Source organism: Vipera ursinii, assembly GCF_947247035.1.
Source record: "Vipera ursinii genome assembly, chromosome: 7".
Lineage (NCBI taxonomy): Eukaryota > Metazoa > Chordata > Lepidosauria > Squamata > Viperidae > Vipera > Vipera ursinii.
In genome coordinates, this window is record NC_139521.1 from 13,963,859 (window position 1) to 13,973,963 (window position 10,105).

The 10,105-nt window shown below is 38.6% G+C and overlaps 1 protein-coding gene across 4 annotated transcripts in view; it reads left to right on the forward strand.

The window, feature by feature from the left end:
* SPOCK3 (SPARC (osteonectin), cwcv and kazal like domains proteoglycan 3) overlaps nt 1-9,566 on the forward strand; it is a 137,397-nt gene extending 127,831 nt beyond the window's left edge. For all 4 annotated transcript variants that reach the window (XM_083367262.1, XM_083367263.1, XM_083367264.1 and 1 more), the window contains 4 exons: nt 1,744-1,965; nt 4,853-4,915; nt 7,468-7,605; nt 8,862-9,566. In XM_083367262.1, coding sequence (XP_083223388.1) covers nt 1,744-1,965; nt 4,853-4,915; nt 7,468-7,605; nt 8,862-9,013 — 575 coding nt within the window. In that variant the 3' untranslated portion in view covers nt 9,014-9,566. The remainder of the gene's footprint in view (nt 1-1,743; nt 1,966-4,852; nt 4,916-7,467; nt 7,606-8,861) is intronic.
* The last annotated feature ends 539 nt before the right edge of the window (nt 9,567-10,105 follow it).

The window sequence follows — 10,105 nt, forward strand, 5'->3', positions numbered from 1 at the left end:
ATAGTCTATAAATATGTGATCCATGGTAAATGCCATATGGATCTGTATGATTTCCAGAAGACACTTGGGATATTTTCATAGCAGAATGGCAGGCAAATCTGCCATGAATCTCAGCAAACTCTGAAACATGGAAATGATGGAAATACTGGAGGTAATCTTCGGCAGATTTAAATTACTAAAGAAATACAGTATGTGAGATGAAATACAGGAGCCGTACCTAGAGGGAAGGATGGGCTGCATGATTGCTTTCAGTTTTCTGTGACAAAGTGGCAAGACATCTAGTTATTCGTGTTCTTAATGCAGTTGGAGTAGTACAACATGCTCCACATGAAACTGCCCTTGAAAATAAACCAGATATTATACTGGTGCAGGATGTACTGATCTTTATTCCATCAACAGAAGAAAATATTTGTAGTTCAAGTTGTACTGTGGACTCCTTGATGCTCTCTAACAACCAAGTTCAGAGACCATCAAAGACCTCATGTTCCGGCACCTTTTTCTTTTACAAAAAAGCACTGTGTGTGTTTGTGTGTGTGTGTGTGTGTGTGTGTGTACACACACACACACACACACACAGTGCTTTTTTGTAAAAGAAAAAGGTACACACATAAACACACACACACACAGTGCTTTTTTGTAAAAGAAAAAGGTACACACATACACACACACACGCAGTGCTTTTTTGTAAAAGAAAAAGGTGCCGGAACATGAGGTCTTTGATGGTCTCTGAACTTGGTTGTTAGAGAGCATCAAGGAGTCCACAGTACAACTTGAACTACAAATATTTTCTTCTGTTGATGGAATAAAGATCAGTACATCCTGCACCAGTATAATATCTGGTTTATTTTCAAGGGCAGTTTCATGTGGAGCATGTTGTACTACTCCAACTGCATTAAGAACACGAATAACTAGATGTCTTGCCACTTTGTCACAGAAAACTGAAAGCAATCATGCAGCCCATCCTTCCCTCTAGGTATGGCTCCTGTATTTCATCTCACGTACTGTATTTCTTTAGTAATTTAAATCTGCCGATTAAAGCCTACTGTATAGGATCTGAGTTACCTACAGGATCATCTTCTCCAGAGGGAATCTGTCCATCTGCTCCAATTCAGCCATGCAGTGCCTACAGTTATCACTTTACAGAGAGTCTATAACCCGGAAGCAGCCTTTCTTAAAGGTGGCCCAATTCCTCTGGAACTTCTTACACAGACATTCCAAGCCATAATGATTCATATATTAATAATGTTTAACAGAATGCTAAATACCTGCAGAAGTTTTGGTAGTTGAAGATCATGCTATATAAGGCCATTTAGCAGGATGTTTAATGAATTAATTTCAATTGCAATCCATGTTATTAATTTTTGAAGTTGGCAATTAGTAGATTTTTTAAAAAAATAATGTCTAAAATATTTACTTGCTGTGTTTGAACTAGACACATGATAAATTGGGGAAACAAACAAATGATAAAATACTAAGTAACAATAAGGCTACCAGATCTACTTTGCAAAATTCCAGGTGGATAACAGCAAAACATTAGAGCAAAGAACTAGTGTTGCTGTTATTTAGTAGTCCTTTTAAATTTTGCATCATCTAGTAGCCTTGCTAAACACTGTTAGCACAGACCTGATCTAGTTTTATGCTATAAAACAGTTTCCATGAGAAAGGACACTGCTGATTCTGTTGATACGTGTGTCAGCTATGCCTTTATTAGTGAATTAATTGCTTGGTCTCTTTGTCTCTTAGGATTTGATACCAGCATTTTACCAATTTGCAAGGAGTCTCTTGGCTGGATGTTTAACAGACTTGATACAAACTATGACCTACTTTTGGACCAATCAGAACTTGGAAGTATATATCTTGACAAGAATGAGCAGTGCACCAAGGCATTCTTCAATTCTTGTGACACTTACAAGGACAGTTTAATATCAAACAATGAATGGTGCTACTGTTTCCAAAGGCAGCAAGGTGAGCAATTGAAATAATATTCAAACAGTTGAAAGCTATAGAAAAAAGGGGGAAAAAGATGCCAGTTTAATCTGGTTCTTGAAAATACAGTGCAACAATAACAACAACAACAAAAGAGTCAATATACATGCGTTGTCCTATCCTAGATTCATTACAACAGTGTTAAGAAAATATCCCAAGTGTTACTTGCTTGGTGTCTGATTCAAACCACCAATTTCACCATCTGCATGGTGCAATAGTGATTTTTAAGCAGAAGATCAAGGATTAGGGAATGGTTCTGTCTTGGTCTAAGACAGGGGTCTGCAACCTTAAATACCAAGAGCCACATGGACCTGTTTCCCAGAGGGGGGAAAAACCACCGGGAACCGCAAAACTCTCGCGTGCACACACACGCAAGGGGGAGAGCTTGATTGAAAAGTTTAATTAAAAAGAAATAAAGGCTGATGTGCATGAGGTTTTTTTTCTCTCTCTCTCCCTCCCTCCCTTTCTCTCTCTTTCTCTTCCCTCCTCTCTCTCCCTCTCTCCGATCTTATGCTCAGCTGGCAAGCTGGCTTCACGCTGTTCTTGGACAAGCTGACACACATTCTGATTGGGCTGGCTCTCCTGCCCTGCTTTCTGCTGCTTCCTGTGGAGACGCAGCAAAGGCAGGAGCCCTGCCCAATAAGCTTGTCAGCTTCTCCGAGAACAGCATGAGTCCACTCTCTTTTTTACACACACACACACACACACACACAGAGAGAGAGAGAGAGAGAGAGAGAGAGAGAGAGAGAGAGAGAAGGGAAGCACAGGTGCCTCTCTCTGTCTCTGACTCTCTCTCTCTCTCTGCAAATGGCAGAGGAGGACTGGGAGCTGCAGGAGAAGGCTGAAAGAGAACCGCGGGGTGCTGACCCGTGGTCTAGGACAACTCGCCTCAGCCAACCCGCCATGGCCAACTTGTCTCAGTCAACTTGCCGCAGCTGCAGGATAAGAGTGACTCTAATATCAAAGAGATTATGGAATAAAATCATTACATAAATGTTGCAAAAGGAGGGATAAAATGCAATGTGAATGACAAAATTAAAATAATTTTTAAGTATTTTAAATAAATTGAATTGTTGAATTCAAGTTGGCCACAGCGAGTTGTCTCTTGGTGAAATTTGTCCCATGGTGAGTTGGCCACAGCAAGTGGGCAGCAGCGAGTTGTCCCATTCCATTCTGTCTTGTACTAGACAGCTTGATAGACTTCCCTATCCTATTCCTGGGGATTTATTCTCAAAAAATACAAAGGCAAATCATGTACAAAAATTCATAATCCAGTCAAACACTGGTTTCAATGAGTAATTCTCTCAATGGAAGTCAGAAGTTTTTGTCTTTGGGATGCAGATATGTGACTAATGTTTTGCTTCTGCAGATAGTTACTGGCAGTTTCAGCTAAATAAATATGCTCTGCTCTTTTTCAATTTTGCTTCTGTAATACTTTAAAATGTCAGTTATTATATAATGTCTATTTTTGACAGATTAAATGTCGGCATGTTTTAAAACTCCTGGTTGTAAAATTTTAGTATAGTTTGGTTAAGCAAATGTGTATGTTCACATACTATCACACACATATAAATACATGAAACAATAGAAATAAAATTTACAAGAGTAAACAGAATGGGGTTTTTCTAAGAATCTAAAATAGACTCTATATACATTAATTATTTTAATAGAATTCATTAGTGGAAAATATAATGATGTAATGACATTCCTTTGTAAAAACCTAAACAAATTCAAAGAAGTTAGGCCTACTGGATGATATCTACTATTATTAATAATTACATATACATTTAGTTTGCAGAAGTGATATGTAAATAGCAGAGCAAACCTGTAATTGTCATACTTTGTTTAAAGCAGGGCTTTTCAACCAGTGGTACGGGTACCACCTGTGGTACATTGGCACCTAACAGGTACGCAACCATCCTAGAAAAGGTTGCGGGGGAGGGGAATGTGCTGAACCAGTGGCAACACCACACAAGCCTGAGCAAGAGATGGCTGGAGCTGCAGGGCTGTCAGGGCTCAGCAGAAGCACCAGGATCAGCACCAGGCTCCAGCTGGAGCTTGGCGCTAATCCTGATGCTTCTGCTGAGCCCAGAAGAAGCGCCAATCAGCTAGAATGTTGCAGCATCTCCAGGGTCTTGTGATTTACATTCAGATGCTTCACAACTGATTCATATTTATGACGGTCACAGTGTCCCAGGGTCATGTGAAGTGACCAAAACCTGCTGCAACCACCCAGCAGACGGGGAATAAAAACCAAACACCCCCCCACCCCACCCCCCACTGCCAATCTTTAATAGAAATGCTCACAATGAAAACCTCAGACAGGAGGAAGAGTGCGGCCGGGCAGGCAGGCAGGTGTCTTGCTCGGCTGTGGCTTGGGGGGCACATTTTTCTGTGCCATTGTAACTTTGAACAGTCACTAAGTGAACTGCTGTAAGTTGAGGACTACCTGTACTTTAACACTTTTTTCCTTTGTTTTTTTGGTCATCAGGTTTTTGACACCTTGCTAGGTGACTGGTGGTATTGGGATGTTGCCATATCCTAAAAGTGGTACAATGGGTGAAAAGGTTGAAAAGCCCTGGTTTAAAGAACCTTCTTCAGTCCAGTGGTTCCAAATGTATTAATATTTATGGAAAGATTTTTCTATGATGTTTCAGTACAAATCTGGATAAGCAGAATCAGAATATATTCTTAGTCCAGTCTAGAAAAATGATTTGCAAACCAAGTTTAGCGACTATCTTCTGGATAAGACGTTTATAATGAAAATCAAATATTTTTAAATATTTGAAAGAAACGTATAAATTGAGCAAAACTTTCTTCAGATGTCATACCTGGCTAAATTTTAATGTGTCTAATGTTATTCTAGACCCACCTTGCCAGTCATTGCTTAGCAACATTCACAAACAGCAAGGGAGAAAGAAGTTTCTAGGTAAGTTACATGTTACTTTTTGAAGCTTTTGTCGATTACATAATAATTCCAGTGAAACTGCAATACAAAATTAACATGAATGCTAAATTAGTGACCCAAAATTCTAGTAACAGAATGTATAAACACATAAGCTGTTAGAATTATTTCATTATCAGTTTGAAGATAGTAAAAAATAAAGGTGTCTCTGCAGGTCTTAATGATGATGATAACTTTATTGTCACTTTGAATGTACACCAATCGGCATACATCAAAATGAAATTTCATTGCATACAGCTCTCAAAGGGTCACCACCTCCAATATATACTCCTTGTTCGGGGCCCGCTCAAATTTCACATTGTCCATTTTAGTCTCTAGGGAGTGAACGATGGCAAACAGGACAGATGGAAATGGGGCTCCATGACTCCATCCGCGAGTCATAGCAGCACTCATTCACCATTTCTCTAAGCCATTCAGCCAGTGCTGTCCAAAGATGTTTCTGTAGTCATGTGGCAAGCAAAAGGTAAAGGTAAAGGTAAAGGTTCCCCCGCACATGCGTGCTAGTCGTTTCCGACTCTAGGGGCCGGTGCTCATCTCCGTTTCATAGCCGAAGAGCCAGCGTTTGTCCGAGGACGTCTCCGTGGTCATGTGGCCGGCATGACTAGACGCCAAAGGCGCACGGAACGCTGTTACCTTCCCACCGTAGTGGTCCCTATTTTTCTACTTGCATTTTTACGTGCTTTCGAACTGCTAGGTGGGCAGAAGCTGGGACGAGTAACAGGCGCTCACTCTGTTACACGGCACTCGGGATTCGACCCGCCAAACTGCCGACCTTCTGATCGACAAGCTCAGCGTCCTAACCCACTGAGCCACCGCATCCCTTTGTGGCAAGCAAAGCATAGGGCAAAATACTGAATGCTGTTACCTTCCCACCAAAGTAGTCCCTATTTATCTACTTGCATTTATATGTTTTTAGACCACTAGGTTGGCAGGAGTTGAGGCAAGTGATGGGAGATCACTTTGTCACTTGTGGAGGACTCAAACTGTGCCTCCTCTTGAAGATAGTGCTGCTATTTTAAACTATTGCTAGAATGACCGTTTTACTTTTAAAACGAATAGAATAGAATAGAATAGAATAGAATAGAATAGAATAGAATAGAATAGAATAGAATAGAATAGAATAGAATAGAATAGAATAGAATAGAATAGAATAGACCTTGAAGGGACCTTGAAGGGACCTTGAAGGGACCTTGGAGGTCTTCCAGTCCAGCCCCCTGCTTGAGCAGGAGAACCTATACCATCTCAAGTGATTGTCTCTAGTCTCTTGTTAAAAATCTCCAGTGATTTATGAAATCAAGTTGTTCCTCTGGTTAATTGTTAGGAGTTTCTCCTTAATTCCAGGTTGCTTCTCTCTTTGGTCAGTTTCCAACCATTGTTTCTTGTCCTGCCTTCTGGTACTTTGGAGAATAGTTTGATGCCCTTTTCTTTGTGGCAGCCCCTCAAATACTGCTGTCATATTACCCCTGTTTCTTCTTTTCTTTAGACTAACCAAACCCAAGTCCTGCAACTGTTCTTCATATGTTTTAGTCTCCATTTTGATCATTTTAGGTACTCTTCTCTGAACTTTTTCCAAGGTCTCAATATCTTTTTTCTTGTGCGGTGACCAAAATTGGCTGCAGTATTCCAGATGTGGTCTTACTAGGGTTTTATAAAGCAGTACTAATACTTCCCATGATCTTGATTCTATGCCTCTGTTTATACAACCTAGGATTTATTAGCTTTTAATTCATTGAATCATGCAATACGATAAGAAAAACAAAATTCAATACTAGGGCAATATTTTTGTTATAGTAGCTTACAGATTAAAAAAAATTCATGGAACCCTTAAAACAGTCACACAGACCTGCACACACATAGGTTTCTTCATTACTGTGTAGACAGAGAAAGAGCCTATATTTATCAATAGAGGGAGCAAGAAAAATACATTTTTAATTATTATTTTTCAGAGAAAATGTTACTATAATTAATAATTTTCAAAATGCATGTGTCAAATTATTAGGGAAGTGTTTAGAAGAAAAGATCCACCAATTAAAACATTTAATATAATTTATGTATTAAATTATCTGTGGGCCGTGACTTTGTCTATGAAGTGACATTTGGTACCTATAAAGTATACAGACACATAACAAAGAGTACAGGTGAAATCTTTAGGACCATTCAGTCACTCCTTAATTCCATTATTCCAGTTTTTGGTCTTGCATTAACTTTCCAATTGTCATGATGACTGCTTACTCTTAAATAATTAACTTTACATATTCTGGAATGAGTTGTAGTCTGTTTCATTATCCCTAAACTGTGCCAGGTTTTTCTTTTTTCCTTTTTTTTCCTTTTGCATAGCAACCTACCTCTTTCATGATATATTGACTTGATATTTAAAAGACATTCAGGAGAAAAGTGTTTATACTGAAGTAAATATCCATTAAATGTTGTAAGCTCCTTTACAAAATGCTTCACTGGAGTCATAATATAAAAGCTGCAAATGTTGCAAGATGTTTGTGGTTTTGGGTCTTGTTCAGGGCAATATATTCCTTTATGTGATGAAGATGGCTACTATAAACCAACTCAGTGTCATGGAACTGCGGGCCAGTGCTGGTGTGTTGACAGATATGGCAATGAGGTAATAGGATCCCGAACACATGGTGCTGCAGATTGTGGTAAGTCTCCAAAATCTCCCTTTTTCCCATTAAAACTGTGTGCTAATGCTAGCATTACAACAACTAATCTTGAAGGTTTTTAATCTAAATTAATTTTTTCACAACTTGAGTGTCTCCACATAGAGTATATTAAGCCACAACGTCTATCTATGCCACTTTATGTTACATTGGGGAAGGCTGATTTGTAGATTAATTTGGGAAAGATTTGAACATGTGCCTCAAGTAATATACTGTACGTGTCACATTCAAAGAAGACATCGGAGTGAACTTTCTCATTTAGCTTAATCTTTATCTTGAAGAGCAGGTGGCAGCTTCAGGAGGAAGACCTTTGGATGGATTAATCTGGTGCACCAGTTGTGCCCTTTTATAGGTTGAGAGATGGGTCAGAAAGTCATTCATGCCCTAGTGTCAAGACTAGATTAAGTTCAACATGCTGTAGATGGGATTGCCCTTGAAAATTATTTGGAAGCTACAAATGGTCAAAAATATGGCAACACAGGATGGTATTTGTATATCAGAATGCGTCTGTATGCCATTGCTACTTTGTGAGTTGCACTGGTTGCCAGCCAGCTTCTGTATGCAATTTAAGTTGAGGGTTATCACTTAGAAAGTCTCTTATAGTCCTGGGCCTGGTTATCTGAAAAACCATCTAACTCCAGTTGTTTTTGCCTTCTGGAACCCCAAATCTCACCTTGAGGTTGTTCTATAAATATTTGAAAACTTGGTTTTGCTTTCAGGCCTGGAGACAGGATGCTTGCTAAGTTCTTTGTTGATTTTAATGTTTTTGTTATTGTTCTATTATGAAATGCATTGTGTTGTGTTTTTTCTGGACATTCGTGATTTTCTTTTGATTTGGGTTTAATTGTTTTTGATTTTTAATAAGTAACCCACCTTGAGTTTTCATTTATTTGTTATTTATTTTCTCCAAATAACTCATAGCTCAAGGCAATGAACATATCCAACACACCTTTTCCTCCTATTTTCCCCACAACAATAATCTTGTGAGGTGGGTTGGGCTGAGAAAGAATGACTAGCCTAAAGTCCCCCAAACAACTCTAATGCCTAAGGCAGGATTAGAACTCATGTTTCCTGCTTTCTACCTTAGTTCTCTAACCACTAGACCAAACTGGCTCTCTAAGGTTGAGTTGAAATCCAAGACAATAAATAAAATAACAGTCCTGTAGGAATGCTTAACACAAAGAAACATAACTATATATGTATTAGATATTTATATATATTTCCTCTTCACTGTGTAGATTTAGAGACATCAGGGGATTTTGCCAGTGGTGATTTCCATGAATGGACCGATGATGAGGATGATGATATCATGAATGATGAAGATGAAATAGAAGATGATGATGAAGATGAGGGTGATGATGATGATGATGACCGTGAGGGATATATTTGATTTTCTTAGCTGTGACTAATTTGTCTCTAAAATTTACAAGATGCTACCCCAGAAAATTCTTCTATCTTCAAAGGTCAAATGGAATCAAATCTACATGTATATTTTGTATGATTAGTTGAAACACTGCAGCTGGACATTCTTCGTTTAAATGAAAATCATTCTATTATGTGTTGTTTTTATATACCGCTCAGCAGAAGAAAATGCACTGGAGTGTAGCCTCAAGGAAAAAAACAACAGATACTTGAGGTTTGTGAGGTAGTAAACAACAAGCAAACCGCCCTAGATAATTTTATGGACAACTGCTGTTTGAGAATCCATACGAAAAGGTACACTTCCAGCAGACCCGTGCTCCATTATAAAGCAGCTTAGTCATGATGTAGACCACAGGGACATTTTTCAGAATGTGCATGAGCAAGAGAAGGAAATTTTAGTCAAGAGTATATAATGTCATCAGCTTACTATATATTAGAGCAGCAGAGAAACCATAAGAGGACACAAAGTGCCAGGTACTCTTTTTCTGTTTTGAACTGTTAACGTTTTCAACTTCCAAATTACTAGGATATTGAAATGATACACATTCATTCTCTAAAGCAGAAGTGGGGAACTATGGCCACTTTATGACTTGTGGACTTCAACTCCCAGAATTCCTGAGCCAGCATGGCTGGCTCAGGAATCCTGGGAGTTAAAATCCACAAGTCATAAAAGGACTATGGTTGCCAACTCCTCCTCTAAAGCTTGACTCCTAGTGACTATATGGACAGGCCCATGTTGTTTGGGGAAATTAAAATGCAAATGGTCTTCCACAGACTTCCAGGAACTTTTTGATTTTTGAATCTAATACTGCCATAGTATTCCCCCATTCAAAAATTAACCAAACATAAGCCCCTTTCAAAAATTAATCTCTTTAACCTTTCTGAACTATAAATTCAATTGATCCCAATAAACAGACTGAGGAATTTTATTTTGTTCTTTTCTCTTTTCCATGTCAAAATCATATACATCTTGTTAAGCATGAAATTAGCTTGACAATTTTATATTTATTTCTGAAACTTTCCTATCATAAAATCAGTTTCAGATGATTTGTGAGTAAAA